General features: G+C 43.2%; 1 protein-coding gene across 1 annotated transcript; it reads right to left on the bottom strand.

Moving 5' to 3' along the window:
* Nucleotides 1-12,697: 12,697 nt before the first annotated feature.
* LOC120057794 (1-acyl-sn-glycerol-3-phosphate acyltransferase gamma-like) lies at nt 12,698-18,008 on the bottom strand. Its single transcript, XM_039006260.1, has 6 exons — nt 17,994-18,008; nt 17,576-17,729; nt 17,363-17,465; nt 16,259-16,334; nt 15,869-16,067; nt 12,698-15,658 (listed from the first exon to the last, which is right to left on the bottom strand). Exons 1-6 carry the CDS (start codon nt 18,006-18,008, stop codon nt 15,567-15,569), a joined length of 639 nt encoding a protein of 212 aa, XP_038862188.1. The 3' UTR covers nt 12,698-15,566.

Raw genomic sequence — 18,008 nt, 5'->3', positions numbered from 1 at the left:
AACATGGGGGTCCCTCAGGGGTGCGTGCTCAGTCCCCTCCTGTACTCCCTGTTTACTCATAACTGCACGGCCAGGCACGACTCCAACACCATCATTAGGTTTGCTGATGACACAACAGTGGTAGGCCTGATCACCGACAACGATGAGAGCCTATAAGGAGGAGGTCAGAGACCTGAACGTGTGGTGCAAGGACAACAAACTATCCCTCAACATGATCAGGACAAATGAGATGATTGTGGACTACAGGAAAAGGAGGACCGAGCACGCCCCCATTCTCATCGACGGTGCTGTAGTGGAGCAGGTTGAGAGCTTCAAGTTCCTTGGCATCCACATCACCAACAAACTAAAATGATCCAAGCACACCAAGACAGTCGTGAAGAGGGCACAACAAAACCTATTCCCCCTCAGGAGACTGAAACGATTTGGCATGGGTCCTCAGATCCTCAAAAGGTTCTACAGCTGCACCATTGAGAGCATCCTGACTGGTTGCATCACTGCCTGGTATGGCAACTGCTCGGCATCCGACCGCAAAGCACTACAGAGGGTAGTGCGAACGGCCCAGTACGTCACTGGGGCCAAGCTTCCTGCCATCCAGGACCTCTATACCAGGCGGTTTCAGAGGAAGGCCCTAAAAATGGTCAAAGACTCCAAAGACTCTCTGCTACCACACGGCAAGTGGTTCCGGGGCGCCAAGTCTAGGTCCAAGAGGCTTCTAAACAGCTTCTACCCCCAAGCCATAAGACTCCTGAACAGCCAATCAAATGGCAACCCGGACTATTTGCATTGCCCCCCCACCCTCTTCTATGATGCTGCTACTCTCTGTTATTATCTATGCATAGTCACTTTAATAACTCTACCTACATGTACATATTACCTCAGTTACCTCGACACCGGTACCCCCGCACATTGACTCTAAACCGGTACCCCCTGTATATAGCCCCACTATTGTTATTTAATTATTTGTTTTTCTTATCTCTTACTTTTTTGGGTATTTTCTTAAAACTGCATTGTTGGTTAAAGGCTTGTAAGTAAGCATTTCACTGTAAGGTCTACGCCGGCGCATGTGACTAATACAATGTGATTTGATCATCTAGTTGAGCATTCCAGATAATTCCTTCATCCCAGCAGTCACATCGACATAGGTGAATTTTAGATGTGCAGATAGACAAGTCCAGTCTATTTTACAGTTGCTATAGTCAAGTATGTGGGTTATGGTATTTTAAATATAAAGTAGAAGTCTGAAGTTTACATACACTTAGGTTGGAGTCATTTAAAACTCGTTTTACAACCACTCCACAAGTTCCTTGTTAACAAACTAGTTTTGGCAAGTCGGTTAGGACATCTACTTTGTGCATGACACAAGTAGTTTTTCCAACAATCGTTTACAGACAGATTATTTCACTTATAACTCACTGTATCACAATTCCAGTGGGTCAGAAGTTTACATACACTAAGTTGACTGTGCCTTTAAACAGCTTGGAAAATTCCAGAAAATTATGTCACGGAATTAGAAGCTTCTGATTGGCTAATTGACATAATTTGAGTCAATTGGAGGTGTACCTGTGGATGTATTTCAAGGCTTACCTTCAAACTCATTGCCTCTTTGCTTGACATCATGGGAAAACCAAAAGAAATCAGCCAAGACCTCAGAATAAAAATTGTAGACCTCCACAAGTCTGGTTCATCCTTGGGAGCAATTTCCAAACTCCTGAAGGTACCACGTTCATCTGTACAAACAATAGTACGCAAGTTTAAACACCATGGGACAACGCAGCCGTCATACCGCTCAGGAAGGAGATGCGTTCTGTCTCCTAGAGATGAACGTACTTTGGTGCGAAAAGTGCAAATCAATCCCAGAACAACAGCAAAGGACCTTGTGAAGATGCTGGAGGAAACGGGTACAAAAGTATCTATATCCACAGTAAAAGGAGTCCTATATCGTCATAACCTGAAGGCCGCTCAGCAAGGAAGAAGCCACTGTTCCAAAACCGCCATAAAACTGCACATGGGGGCAAAGATCGTACTTTTTGGAGAAATGTCCTCTGGTCTGATGAAACAAAAATAGAACTGTTTGACTATAACGACCATCTTTATGTTTGGAGGAAAAAGGGAGTGGCTTGCAAGCCGAAGAACATCCTCCCAACCGTGAAGCACGGGGGTGGCAGCATCATGTTGTGGGGGTGTTTTGCTGCATGAGGGACTGGTGCACTTCACAAAATAGATGGCATCATGAGGGAGGAAAATTATGTGGATGTATTGAAGCAACATCTCATGACATCAGCCAGGAAGTTAAAGCTTGGTCGCGAATGGGTCTTCCAAATGGACAATGACCCCAAGCAAACTTCCAAAGTTGTGGAAAAATGGCTTAAGGACAACAAAGTCAAGGTATCGGAGTGGCCATCTCAAACCCTGACCTCAATCCTAAAGAAAATGTGTGGGCAGAACTGAAAAAGCGTGTGCGAGCAAGGAGGCCTACAAACCTGACTCCGTTACACCAGCTCTGTCTGGAGGAATGGGCCAAAATTCACCCAACTTATTGTGGGAAGCTTGTGGAAGTCTACCCGAAACTTTTGACCCAAGTTAAACAATTTAAAGGCAATGCTACCAAATACTAATTGAGTGTATGTAAACTTCTGACCCACTGGGAATGTGATGAAAGAAAGAAAAGCTGAAATAAATCATTCTCTCTACTATTGTTCTGACACTTCACATTCTTAAAATAAACTGGTGATCCTAACTGACCTAAGACAGGGAATTTTTACTAGGATTAAATGTCAGGAATTGTGAAAAACTGAGTTTAAATGTATTTGGCTAAGGTGTATGTAAACTTCCGATTTCAACTGTAGATGTTCCCATTTTAGTAATCATGCAAGCTAGTAATATTTACTTTTGTCTTTCGTACAGGTGAACTGGAAACCCAGTGTCAACACATGGGTTTGCAGCTGCCATTTTCCGTTGGGAAAGAGAAATGGCCCTGTGTTTACCAGAAAAGGTAGCTCATCCACCATGGCAGAAGAGGAGGATCCAGAAACATCAACTACGGCAGAAAAAGTTCCAGGTTCCTTGGCCGCTGACGGATGTAGGAGGCTGCTGTCTTCACGGTTGCAAAATGTTCTCACTGTGGTGCATCTTGAGGAAATATTTACGCAAGTCAATGTTTAACATGAGAATCAGCTGTATACCCGCAACGGGTATTTAGCATCACAGCTGACTGATGAAGTACTTCCAGACAAAGGCATGTTCAACATCGTTGTTGAATACCTGGAACGTTGCAAGGACTGCGTTGTCTACTTTGCCAAGTAGAGGGTCGAGGTGCAATCATTTGAGGATTAAGTGTTTATGGCGCTTATGAAGTTGCGTCACAGTTACACCAACTTGCACCTGGCTCAACTATTCCATTGTAGTGCCAACACTGTCAGCAATGTTACCATCACTTTCATTCACATGATCCACAAGCTTTTTTCAATAGCATCATGAAGACTGTTCCAAGTCAGAAGAACCTAACGTGCTTGCCTGCGTCTTTTCAGGTTTCCAGCAGAACCTTTAGGATGGTCATTGACTGTACTGACATTGAAGTTGCTACTCCAAGTCAAATGGATCTGCAGAAGCAAATATTCTCTGTGTACCGTTCAATGAACTCCATCAAGCTGCTCCTGGGAGTTGCGCCTAATGCTGTGATAACAGTGATCTGCATGCAGGATCTGTGTCAGACAAAGCCATTGTCCAGAAGTCAGGGTTTGAGAAGATCTTCATGTCTGGAGATATGATTTTAGCAGGCAAAGGCTTCTTGGTCGAGAGCTTGAGGCCTGCAGGAGTCACTGTGAACATTCCTCCATTCCTGAAACACAGAAGGTTCAGAGAGCATGAGATACATCTCACAGAAGACATAGAGAAACAGGATCCATGTTGAGGGCAAATGTTTGACTAAAAATCCTGAGATTCATCCCACCTTATCCACGTTGTTATGGTAATGTGCTGGTGCAGACTTGCTGTGCACGTGTAAGCCTCCAAGACCAACTCATCAGAGAAGTAGCTGATGATTGGGAAACAAGAACAAACTATGATGCATGAGGATTGGGTGAGGGACCAACTGTCACATTGTCCAAGGTGGGTATGTATTAGGATAAACTATGCGTTTTCTGTCCAGATAAATATGGTGATTAGCATTGAATTAGCATTGAAAAAGACCTACCACTGACCAAATGTCTCTTTGTTTTCCAGTCCAACAGGAGTGCATCCCTTAGGCCATCCGATGCATGGACATCCTGTGCCAGTGTGATCCGTGCACTTGTGGAGTGCCAGTTGTCCAGTTGTGGAGACTACAGCACATCGAGCCTGTGGACGGACAGGTTAGTAACTCACCAAATATGATACATTTTTGCGTAAAACATTGAATTTCTATATGCATCAACATGTTGACTTCATGTCACCTTTCCCACATGTTTTAGACATGAGGTGTGACATGCGGAACATCAGGCTCACCCCATAAGAAGCAGTGCATGATCAACGCCACCCTCAGCAAGAAAATCTGCTAGAAGTGATGGTTCTCCCATCGTTAGATTTACTCTCTCTCTAGTTAAACAGTCCAGATTTATGTAGGGTGTCTCCTATCCAACTCTACTTACTACTTACTTGGACTTCAATGGAAACATTAGAGTTCTAGGCAACGTCAATTAAATTTAAATATTGTCAGTTAATCATTCCACTTAAACTGGCTGTCTAGTTAGCAGACAAACTAACATACTGTGCAGAGATTAACTACATGACTTTAGTTGTCTGCTTTGAGCAAAACTTGTATGTAATATAACCTTTTCTGGGAGCTTAGTGTGTGTGTATGCACTAAGCAAGTGTCCCTTCCAGTGATGTGGAGCTACCCTTGGACCTGGTGCCAGTAAGGATGGTCTTCACGGAGACGATAACACCCTCCCTCCTCCTGGATATAGAAATCCTTCGACTTCACTGCCTCTTCAATGGTAAGGTCCCTGGCACCATAGGGACACTTGACCTCCACCACTGCTGTGGTGCCCACCAGACCAACCGGTGAGGACCCCAGACCCTGTGACCCAAAGCCCTGACTCCTGCACATCCGTCCCTGTAGCCATTTTGATGCCCTTTTTATTATCTGTGCCCCACTTTACAGACAACACCCCATCCAACAACTGTGATCTGAGAACCCTTTTTAGCAGCAATGGTGTAATGCGTATGGCCCTAACCACTGCTCCAAAATTACTGGCCGTCAACCTCCTTCTCCTCATGGTGTGCCAGTTTGGGTTGGTGCGCTGTCAAACTGTTGCCTGCCATATAGCCGCTTTCTTCTCTGATGACAGCGCCATGCCAGCCAGGATGCCTGCATGCCCCAGGTGCACTTTTTTTAAACAATGTCCGGTACAGACAGGGATGACAGTGAGGGTAGCGGTTGTTCTGGCTCAGTTTCAAGGAGACATGCCATTCCACTGAATGAAATCAAATCACATGCGCCATATACAACAGGTGTATTCCTTACAGTGAAATGCTTACTTACAAGCCCTTAACAAACAATGTCGTTTTAAGAAAAAAGTGTTACGTAAAAAATAAAAGTAACAAATAATTAAAGAGGAGCAGTAAAATAACAATCGCGAGGCTATGTACAGAGGGTACCGTTACAGAGTCAGTGTGAGGGGGCACCGGTTAGTTGAGGTAATTGAGGTAATATGTAGGTAGAGATAAAGTGACCGAGCAGTTGCCATAACAGGCAGTGATGCAACCAGTCAGGATGCTCTCGATGGTGCAGCTGTATAAGTTTTTGAGGATCTGAGGACCATTGCCAAATCTTTTCAGTCTCCTGAGGGGGAATAGGCTTTGTCATGCCCTCTTCACAACTGTCTCGGTGTGGTTGGACCATGATAGTTTGTTTTGTGGACACTAAGGAACTTGAAGGTCTCAACATGCTCCACTACAGCCCCGTTGATATTGTGATCCGATGCATGGCTAAACTTGTGACCTTCATTTGCATTCCCGCATTTGCATGTGGGAATCCCCTGGTCACCTATAGATACCTGTCAAAAGGAATGATGTTAGTGTATTCGGAAAGTATTCAGACCCCTTGACTTTTTTCACATTTTGTTACGTTACAGCCTTATTCTAAAATGGATAAAATTATAATTTTTTCATCTTCAATCTACACACAATACCCCACAATGACAAAGCAAAAACAGGTTTTTACATATTTTTCCAAATCTATTAAAAATAAAAACAGATACCTTATTTACATAAGTATCCAGACCCTTTGCTATGAGACTCAAAATTGAGCTCAGGTGCATCCTGTTTCCATTGATCATCCTTGAGATGTTTCTACAACTTGATTGGAGACCACCTACGGTAAATTCAATTGATTAGACATGATTTGGAAAGGCACACACCTGTCTATATAAGTTCCCACCGTTGACAGTTCATGTCAGAGCAAAAACCAAGCCATGAAGTTGAAGTAATATTCCGTAGAGCTCCGGGACGGGAAGGGTACCGAAACATTTCTGCAGCATTGAAGGTCCCCAAGAATACAGTGGCCTCCATCGTCCTTAAATGGAAGATGTTTGGAACCAACAAGACTCTTCCTAGAGCTGATCGCCCAGCCAAACTGAGCAATCGGGGGAGAAGGGCCTTGGTCAGGGAGGTGACCAACAACCCAATGGCCACTCTCCAGAGTTCCTCTGTGGAGATGGGAGAACCTTCCAGAAGGATAACCATCTTTGGAGCACTCCACCAATCAGGTGTTTATGGCATTGCCCAGACAGAAACCACTCCTCAGTAAAAGGCACAGGACAGGTTGCTTGGAGTTTGCAAAAAAAGGCACCTAAAGGAAACCAAGATTGAACTCTTTGGCCTTAAGCCAAGCGTCACATCTGTAGGAAACCTGGCACCATCCCGATGGTGAAGCATGGTGGTGGCAGCATCATGCTGTGAGGATGTTTTTTAGCGGCAGGGACTGTGAGACTAGTCGGGAATGAGGGAAAGATGAATGGAACCAAGTACAGAGTTCCTTGATGAAAACCTGCTCCAGAGCGCTCAGGACCTCAGATCGGAACGAAAGTTCACCTTCCAACAGGACAACGACCCTACGCACACAGCCAAGTCAACGCAGGTGTGGCTTCGGGACAAGTCTCTGAATGTCTTTTAGTGGCCCAGCCAGAGCCCGGACTTGAACCCGATCGAACATCTCTGGAGAGACCTGAAAATAGCTGTGCAGCAACGTTCCCCATCCAACCTGACAGAGCTTGAGAAGAAGAATGAGGGAAACTCCCCAAATACAGGTGTGCCAAGCTTGTAGCGTCATAACTAAGACGACCTGAGTCTGTAATCGCTGCCAAAGGTGCTTTAACAAAGAACTGAGTAAAGGGTCTGAATACTTATGTAAATGCCCTATTTTAGTTTTTATTTAATTAATTTTTGCAAAAAAATCTAAACACCAGTTTTTTGCTTTGTCATTATGGAGTATTGTATGTAGATTGATGAGGGCAAAACAGAATGCAATCCATTTTAGAATATGGCTGTAATGTATCAAAATGTGGAAAAAGTCAAGGGGTCTGAATATTTTTTGAATGCACAGTATATAGTCAGAACTAGTGGGTCTAATGACTTGTCACGTCATTGAATACCACATCTCAGAAATGTATCCATACAAAAATCCTAGTCTAACGTCAAGTAATTATTAGGATGGTGTTCCATCATTTTAAATGGACTGCAAGAAGAAGAAAATATTCTGCTTCCTCAACAAGCTTTTATTTTTCAGATTCAAATTCCGAGTGAATGTAACAGCTGTTCCACTGCCAGGCTGTAAAATAATCCCTGAGTGAGAATTAACTGACTGCAAGCCATGCAAAAAGTAATAGGGCCTTGGCTACAGTTAAGAAATCCTGATTAATTACGGTAATTCTCGAAAAATACTTAACAAGCTCTCTCCTCTCGCAAGAGTTATTGCAATACTTTCTTGAGATACAGTTGAAGATTGTACCAAAGCAGCATACCACCCTACATTCCCACTGCTGGCTTGCTTCTGAAGCTAAGCAGGGTTGGTCCCTGGATGGGAGACCAGATGCTGCTGGAAGTGGTGTTGGAGGGCCAGTAGGAGGCACACTTTCCTTTGGTCTAAAAATACATATCCCAATGCCCTAGGGCAGTGATTGGGGACATTGCCCTGTGTAGGGTGCCGTCTTTCGGATGGGACGTTAACCCTGGTGTCCTGGCTAAATTCCCATTCTGGCCCTCATACCATCACAGCATTCTGGCCTCCTTATCATCCCCAGCTTACAATTGTCTCATTCATCCCCCCTCCTCTCCCCTGTAACTATTCCCCAGGTTGTTGCTGTAAATGAGAATGGCTTCTCAGTCAACTTACCTGGTTAAATAAAAATAAAAACAGAGGCCCGCTCTTTTCAACCTGCTTGTGCAAGAGATCTGTTGTTTCCCCCCCTCCTTAGTGAAAAACACCATTCAGAGCAGCAGTAAAATAACAGTATGAGATTTGATAGTTGATTCTCTGCTTGTCATTCAAAAGGTTTATTATTGCCAAAATATGGAAGCAAAGGTTCTGCTAAATACAATCATAATTTAAGTCAATACAACATATTCAAAATGTATTATGTATATTATGTACATTTCATATTTATATTATATACAGCTCCTCAGAGTTTGGGACACGTGTAAGTAGTCCAAGTCTATGGTAGGACTTGAAAATAAACCATGGGTATTTTTAACACATGGGTGTTGCAGTGTGATATTGCTGTATGAAGGGGGTGACTGATATGTACCTGGTTAGTATATGGTCCTGAGGATGGAAGGATGCTGTTGGTGATTCAAAGAGCCTCCTCTGTGCACTGCAAAACGTGAAATCTAAACAAGTCTACAGTAAATATCTTATATTTAAGCTATAGGGCTCCTCAGGGGTTTGTATAATATATGGCCAATATACAACGGCTAAGGGCTGTTCTTATAAACGACGCAACGCGAAGTGTCCGGATACAGCCCTTAGCCGTGGTATACTAGCCATATACCCCAAACCCCAGAGGTGTCTTAGTGCTATTATAGACTGTTTACCAACGTATTTAGAGCAGTAAAAATGAATGATTTGTCATACCCGTGATATGTGGTCTGATATACCACAGCTGTCAGCCAATCAATATTCAGGGCTCGAATCACCAAGCTGATAATGAGTGATAATTCACTTAAAATGTGTTTTTTTCTAGTTTTTCTTTCCAAGCTAAATTATTCAATGTTGTTGGCTTACCTTTTTTAGTTTTTTTTCTGCTTAGAAAATTATTGGTCGGCCCAAACACCAGTCTCAACGTCAACAGTGATGTTGTTCTTCAAGGTAGAGTTGCAAAGAAAAAGCCAGATCTCAGACTGGCCAATAAAAAGAAAAGATTAAGATGGGCAAAAGAACAGACACTGGACAGAAGAACTCTGTCTAGAAGGCCAGCATCCCGGAGTCGCCTCTTCACTGATGACGTTGAGACCAGTGTTTTGCGGGTACTATTTAATGAAGCTGCCAGTTGAGGACTTGTGAGGCGTCTGTTTCTCAAACTAGACACTCTAATGTAATTGTCATCTTGCTCAGTTGTGCACCGGGGCCTCGCACTCTTTCTATTCTGGTTAGCGCTGTTCTGTGAAGAGAGTAGTACACAGCGTTGTACGAGATCTTCAGTTTCTTGGCAATTTCTCGCATGGAATAGCCTTAATTTCTCAGAAAAAGAATAGACTTACGAGTTTCAGAAGAAAGGACTTTGTTTCTGGCCATTTTTTAGCCTGTAATCGAACCCACAAATGCTGATGCTCCAGATACTCAACTAGTCTAAAGATGGCCAGTTGTATTGCTTCTTTAGTTAGCACAACAGTTTTCAGCTGTACTAATGTTATTGCAAAAGGGTTTTCTAATGATCAGTTAGCCTTTTAAAATGATAAACTTGGATTAGTTAACGTGCCATTGGAACACAGGAGTGATGGTTGCTGATAATGGGCCTCTGTACGCCTATGTAGATATTCCATAAATGTACAACATTAACAATGTCTAAACTAATATATATATATATATATATATATACACACACACATACAGTATCAAAAAAGTTTGGACACCTAGTCATTCAAGGGTTTTTCTTAATTTTACAATTTTAGAATGGTGAAGAAATCAAAACTATGAAATAACACATACAGTTGAGGTCAGAAGTTTACATACACCTTAGCCAAATACATTTAAACTCAGTTATTCACAATTCCTGACATTTAATCCTAGTGAAAATTCCCTGTCTTAGGTCAGTTAGGATCACCAGTTTATTTTAAGAATGTGAAATGTCAGAACAATAGTAGATAGAATGATTTATTTCAGCTTTTCTTTCCTTTCCTCCCATCACATTCCCAGTGGGTCAGAAGTTTACATACACTCAATTAGTATTTGGTAGCACTTGCCAATAAATAAAAAAACTTGGGTCAAATGTTTCAGGTAGCCTTCCACATGTTTCCCACCATAAGTTGAGTGAATTTTGGCCAATTCCTCCTGACAGAGCTGGTGTAACTGAGTCAGGTTTTAAGGCCTCCTTGCTCGCACACACTTTTTCAGTTCTGCCCACAAATGTTCTATAGGATTGAGGTCAGGGCTTTGTGATGGCCACTCCAATACCTTGACTTTGTTGTCCTTAAGCCATTTTGCCACAACTTTGGAAGTATGCTTGGGGTCATTGTCCATTTGGAAGACCCATTTGCAACCAAGCTTTAACTTCCTGATTGATGTCTTGAGATGTTGCTTCAATACATCCACATAAGTTGCCATCCTCATGATGCCATCTATTTTGTGAAGTGCACCAATCCCTTCTGCAGCAAAGCACCCCCACAACATGATGCTGTCACCCCCGTGCTTCACGGTTGAGATGTTGTTCTTCGGCTTGCAAGCCTCTCCCTTTTTCCTCCAAACATAAAGATGGTCATTATAGCCAAACAGTTCTATTTTTGTTTCATCAGACCAGAGGACATTTCTCCAAAAAGTACAAGCTTTGCCCCCATGTGCAGTTTTATGGCGGTTTTGGAACAGTGGCTTCTTCCTTGCTGAGCGGCCTTCAGGTTATGACGATATAGGACTCCTTTTACTGTGGATATAGATACTTTTGTACCCGTTTCCTCCAGCATCTTCACAAGGTCCTTTGCTGTTGTTCTGGGATTGATTTGCACTTTTCGCACCAAAGTACGTTCATCTCTAGGAGACAGAACCCGTCTCCTTTCTGAGTGGTATGACGGCTGCATGGTCCCATGGTGTTTATACTTGCGTACTATTGTTTGTACAGATGAACGTGGTACCTTCAGGCATTTGGAAATTGCTCCCAAGGATGCACCAGACTTGTGGAGGTCTACAAATCTTTTTCTGAGGTCTTCTGATTTTCCCATTATGTCAAGCAAAGAGGCACTGAGTTTGAAGGTAAGCCTTGAAATACATCCACAGGTACACCTCCAATTGACTCAAATTATGTCAAGTAGCCTATCAGAAGCTTCTAAAGCCATGACATAATTTTCTGGAATTTTCCAAGCTGTTTAAAGGCACAGTCAACTTAGAGTATGTAAACTTCTGACCCACTGGAATTGTAATACAGTGAATTTAAGTGAAATAATCTGTCTGTAAACAATTGTTGTTAAAATGCAAAGTAGATGTCCTAACTGACTTGCCAAAACTATAGTTTGTTAACAAGAAATTTGTGGAGTGGTTGAAAAACTTTTAAGGACTCCAATTTAAGTGTATGTAAGCTTACGACTTCAACTGAATGTAGTAACCAAAAAAAAGTGTTAAACAATTCAAAATAGCCACCCTTTGATGACAGCTTTGCACACACTTGGCATTCTCGCAACCAGCTTCTCGAGAAATGCTTTTCCCACATATGCTGAGCACTTGTTGGCTGCTTTTCCTTCCCTCTGCGATCTCTCACAATGGGTAGAGGTAAGGTGATTGTGGAGGCCAGGTCATCTGATGCAACACTCCATCACTCTCCTTCTTGGTTAAATAGCCCTTACACAGCCTGTAGGTGTGTTTTGGCTCATTGTCCTGTTGAAAAACAAATGATAGTCTCACTAAGCACAAACCAGATGGGATGGTGTATCGCTGCAGAACGGAATGAGTAGGTGTCCAAACTTTTTACTGGTACTATAGGTATGTATATATAGAACAAAGTGAATTATTATTCAATACAATATATAGGCCTGCTTAGATGTAACTTTTTGCAGTGTGTGGTTCTGCCATTGTCTGTATTGATTGGTTGTCATGAACTCAGGTCACACCTTAATTGGGGAGGACAAGCTCATAGTATTGGCTGAAATGGAGTGAATGGAAAAGTATCGTACACATTTAACATGGTTTCCATGTGTAGGATACCCTTCCATTCACTCTATTCCAGCCATTATGAGCCGGCCTCCCCTCAGCACCCTCCTGTGATGACTTGGTCTCAGAATGACATCTGGATTCTGCTGCAAACTGAGAAATTCATTCAGACAAACCGACAGCATTAGAGATTAAATCCTTTAATATTCTTAATTGAATAAACAGATATTTAGAAAAATGACAAATAAAAGTTGAGATGTGCCACTTTTAAGCCAAAAAGGGTCAGATTTCAGTGTCGTATTTCGAACGTTACCCAATTCTTAAGTTTCGAAAACTTGAACAAAAATAAGAAAATGAAAGTTAGTGGGATTTTTCCCCCCAGTAAAAACCCACAGGTTAATTTCTCTGCATGTTCTGTTGCACTGGAAATATATACACCTTATACACAGAGCTGGACTGATAGATACATGAGGGAGAGGTGGTACTGTAGTTTGGAGTTATGGGAAGTAGACTGGAGATGAGAACATCATGGCCCAAAACTTAGAACATATATCTCCTAAGCTACTGTAACAGTTGTGTTGACAGTTGAGCGATGTAACAGGAGTTGTAACAGAGGTATCGAACACAGAAGCATCATGGGACAGTAAGTATTATTAAAATGGGGCCCTCTTAACTATGACTGTAACTAGGAGAAGATTCTCATGGGACCCTCATCTCTTCAGCTTTACAAATAGCTATACTTTAACTAACCCTAACTACTTTTTTCTGTAGTGAGAAATAAAACAGGAGTTCCTCATCATTTTAACAGAGGGCAGATTTATGTGAATCTTACTGAGTCAGTGTCCCTCACTACTTGCCAATCAAAACTTAATACTACTGAGGAAGTGTTGTCTATGTTCACACACACACACAATGCAATGAAGCTGCACTCTGTCTTAAGGCTTGCATGAATCTGTCCTGGTTAAAAAACATTTAACGCTAAAATAAAAAGAATAACAAAGGACATCAACATAGGGAGAAAAGATGGTGACGTTGAAACAGGATGGTGTTCTATAGACTAGTGATGACGTGTTGCTACCACGTTTGCATGTTGCACTGGGGAAATACCAGTCACCTGTCATCTTTGAGTTCTGCTTTCATGTCAATCCCAGTTATAAAGGAGTCCTCAGCCTCCCTATACACCAACCCCTCAGACCACAGATGGGGCGGGTCACCATTCAGACTACCATCAGAGTGTAAATAATTGTCCAATGAGTAGAGATAAACAATGTAACATGTTTTGAAAGCAAGTGCAGTTGCAGTGCCTGAGCATTGGGTGGCGCTGTGCCATACAATGAATAGCAGCAAAATAAAAAGAGAAAAAAACAATTAATAATAAGAACTATTCAGGACCCGTAAGTAGCTTTAGTAACATCATGTTATTGGTGGCTACTGATAATAAGATCCTACTGATCCTCACACCTCAACATATACCTGGGCATAATAAACCCATAAACATGTCAGTACTACCCTGGAGAAAACTCAACTACCCACAGTGCACCATTATGGATGAAGGGTTGGTGGAGTGTGTCTGAATAGAAGACTGTAGCAGAGGGAGAAATGAGGTGGGAAGGAAACCTAGCAACCAATCAAACAATCACCCTAGCTTAAGCAAACTTGAATTAAGGCAAACATTACTACAGTCTAGAGCTGAACAGCAGAATCAAATGTTCTTTCAGTAATGAGGTTACAATTGGACATGACTAAGTTCCGTGTTCCATACACTAATGCCACTACCAACCCCATCACTGTTTAAGGAGAGAAGGGGATCGCAGTGAGACCAGCAGCTCTCAGCTTCGATCATTAGAACAACTCATTCATTCAGTAAGTACTGCATCTCAGCTATAAAAAAGGTAGCTGGGGGTTAGGGTTAATTGGTGATCAAGGTTATTATAAAGAGGTCACACTAACCCTGGGGGTGGTTTAGCATGTTTAAACCAGAGCAGAGATGGCAGGAGAACAAGTTCATAGTTCACTCAGGAACTGACATGGTAATATGTGTGCAGATATCTACTTGTGAGCAAGCAATGGAGAATGCTGTAAAAACCTACATACATAAAATAATTACGGTCAGAAGCCGGGGCGTTGGAATAGTGGAGTGGAATATCATGCCAATGTTAGTAAGTAGTTAGTTACCATGAAGTTAATGAATACAGAGCCCTTACTGTAGTCTTAACACATAGAACCCTGACTCAGGATTTAAAACACTGGAAGTTCCATCTCTGCTGTTGAAAATAAGTCCCTTAGCTAGTTTGGCTGCTGTTGAATATTACTGACTGTCTTGGTAAGAATGCATAGACTTGTAGAATCATAGAACCACCCCATTATATTTGCTCATGAATACAAAATGGTTCCCACAGCAGAGAGATGAAGCACAGTGAAAATAAACACCTTTTTTGCTCAGAGGAAACCTGGCAGGGTTCTACACTGACCTTTTTGTACAGGGAGCATACGTGCGCCGAAGTTGAAAAATGTACAAGTACACAAAGAAAGAGCACAATGACATTTTTTTGGAGGCAACAAGCCGTTTTCAATGTAGTAATGGTGCAATTACCACGGTCATGAATTTGCGCTCGGTGTATTCGCCATGGCACTAAGGGGCTGCCGTACAGTGATATCATTGCTACAATTATCATCTGGGTCATTTTTTTCTAGGCGCACAGCAACATATTTAGGCGCATATGCGAGGAAAATGGTCGCATTGTAGAGCTCTGCCGGGCTTTTTCGGTAGAACGAGGGGGGAGATATACTGTACTGTATGTTACAAGGTGAACACTGAAGTAACACCTCAACCTCAAATCAAAAACTAAATTCAAAAGAAAGTTATGGAAAGGAAAGCTGCTGATAGGCTTGGTTCCTAGGGTCAAAGGAGTCGAAGAGTGCGAGGTGGCGGGGGGTCTGAGGGGGTTGGATAAGGGGGCAAGGAGCATGTTCACAGCAGTACCTCCCGTTCTCAGTCCTGCCATCTCCTACTCCATAGAGAGCTGGCTGCAGATGGTCTCCTTTTTCTCTCTACACTCCTCCCATGGTCAAACCCCTCCCTCTCTTCCTTCCCTCATCGTCCAGATCCATCTCTGGTGTAAATCGGTTTGACCCCCCTCCCCGGAGTGCTTACTCGCACCTCAGGACAACAGAATAGGGGAGGGGGACCGCAGGACGACCGTACGAGAGCGACCAACTGCGGTCAGGAGGGAGAGTTCTAGTTCTGTTTCTTAGCCCCCTCGTCGCCGTAACTGGAGCCCGTCTTCTTTATCTCGGTGACACCGATCAGGCGCCGGATGGCTATAGAGGCTGAGGAGGACCAAAAAGATAACAGACAGAGATTATGGACCAAATGTCAATGAGGCAGAAAACATTTGTTGTCAGGAACTACGCACATTAGTCAACATCTCAGTTACATTCCCATATGTGTTAGAGTTAGCTGTAAACCTCATGGTTATTGGATCGACGCCCCAGCCTAAGGTAAGAGTAACGAGGAAGCATTATGTACCCTCTACTCACCAATGATAAGGAAGAGGCTGAAGCCGAGGATGAGGAGGGGGGAGCCACTGACCACCACACCGCAGGCGAAGTTTATGAGGGGCGAGAGCAGAAGGGTCGCCCAGAACAAGAAGTTAAGTAGCGTCCACAACCGGCGAGGAGGGGTGATGGTGGGACCTGGGAAAGTGCCCTCTTTATGATAGTGTTCTTGCAGAGCATCCTGGAGAGGGAGACCGAATGAATGTCAAGGTACTACCAAACCTGGTTAAACATATTTTGTAGTTACTTCCAAATAAGGTATGTGTCAGTAACTCATCTCATATGGGAGTTTATCTGTGTGTGAGACTTGTACAGGGAACAAAACTGCATTTAACAATATTCAGTTACAACTCAAGCACTGAAGAGCCCTACCTTCTCCTGGTAAAGCTTATGAAGCCAGTTGGCACACTCCTTCTCATCTTCTGGGATCTCATCTACAGGGAACCGCCTGTAGGGAGAAGGAGCAGGGGAGACAAGCAGTCAACACAAAATCAAGAGATAGCAGGGGGAGTCTGCTATGGAGTGCAGTAGAGCAGCCCCCCCCCCCCCCCCCCCCCCCGGGTGCACGTTTTGGTTTTTGCCCTATCACAAACCAGCTGACTTCAAATTTAAAAAACTCATCAAGCTTTGATTATTTGAGTCAGCTGTGTAGTGCTAGGGCAAACACCAAACATGCACTCAGGGCCGAGTTTGGGAAACCATGGAGTAGAGAATGAGTCTGGTATAGCAACATCTAACTACCAGGGGGCAAACTCACCCAAAGTTCAGATGGGGCACCTCATACAGTGTCATCTACAGTAAAACAGGGCCATAGAACAGCCTTTGGATGTATAGCATTATGTTTTATTTGCCACAAGCACCTGCTTTTGCCCCACCAGGCTACTCTCCCCGTTTAGACTCACAAGGAGCTCATTCATGCAGTGGAGCTGTTTTGATATGCCTCTCCGTGTAATCTAATTTAAAAGGAAAGGCTTTGAAGGTCTCTCAATGTTGTCATTCAAATGGTCATTATGATTTGAAAAGAAACAGTCCATGATGTCATTGACAAATGGCTCTCTGTAATCTTATAGTTTTACTCACCTCTCCCTAAGAGTTAGTTTTTTTTTACTGAAGGCTGGTACTGTGACTCATGATTGAATTATGGTCTCAAGGACTTGAGCCGCCGAGTCCTGTTTTTCACCGCAGGGCAATCCGTACTCTGTCGATGCCTTTCTCCCAGCCTCCCTTTACCTCTCTTTACCTCTCTTTACCTCTCTTTACCTCTGCGGGTTGGGTAGGACAGGACTACCCCAGCAACACAAAGGAGTGTTAGGTAAGATTCTGGCTCAGTTTTGAGCAGTCCACTGTCCCGCTTACTATTAAAAAAAATAGCAATGTGCTTGGAACAAAGCCAAGAGGCTAACAGAACATCATGGGTTTTCACTTCAAACAGCTCAAGTAATAATCACAGGGTCATACATATTGATTAGTACCCACCTGATTTTCATATCTGCCATGTATTTCTTGCCGTTGATTATGCCCAGCAGAGTGGGGACCTGGTGGTCCTTGAAATTCAGTGTGACATCATACACGGCAGATACTAAAAACAATGAAAGACAGAAGAGAAAATCTCTAATAATACGAGACCTTATTTTGAACTGCGTGTGTATGTGTGTGTGCACACGCGCAACACGTGCATGCATGCCCCACCTGTGCCCTTGAGGCATTTCAGTGTTGTGGTGAAGCCTTTGGTTCTGGGCAGCAGATGGTATTTGAGCTTGGGCAGGCCTTTACTCTCTGCCACTTCCATACTGATCTGGTGTTTCTTCTCTGTGAAGCGAGTGCCTTCGCAGTACAACAGGAACTATGGAGACAGGAAAAGGAGCGTCAACAAACATGCACTCACAAGGGATTCACAGACGCACGCAAACGTTGAGCTTAGAGAAACACACAAAGAAGATAAAACAGCAAGTTTATACACAAGATACACTACTGGTTCAGACAGGCACACATCAGCTGAGGTGACCTCCTTTCCCCTATCCTCTTAGACTCCCCAGCAGGGCCAGCTTGTGTTACAGATCAAGTGCACCTCCAGGAAACGCTCCTCGAAATAAAGTTCTTATCTCACCTCAAGGACTTCCAT

Source organism: Salvelinus namaycush, chromosome 13 (genome assembly GCF_016432855.1).
Source record: "Salvelinus namaycush isolate Seneca chromosome 13, SaNama_1.0, whole genome shotgun sequence".
NCBI classification, from domain to species: domain Eukaryota; kingdom Metazoa; phylum Chordata; class Actinopteri; order Salmoniformes; family Salmonidae; genus Salvelinus; species Salvelinus namaycush.
Note: the sequence above shows the minus strand (reverse complement) of the source record. Positions and strands in the feature narration are given on the sequence as shown.

Coding starts and splice junctions, on each gene's coding strand:
- LOC120057794 (XM_039006260.1), bottom strand. Junction 17,466..17,575: donor GAAATGCCTCAAGGGCACAG/GTGGGGCATGCA, acceptor CATTGTTTTTAG/TATCTGCCGTGTATGATGTC. Junction 16,068..16,258: donor ATAAGCTTTACCAGGAGAAG/GTAGGGCTCTTC, acceptor CTCCCTCTCCAG/GATGCTCTGCAAGAACACTA.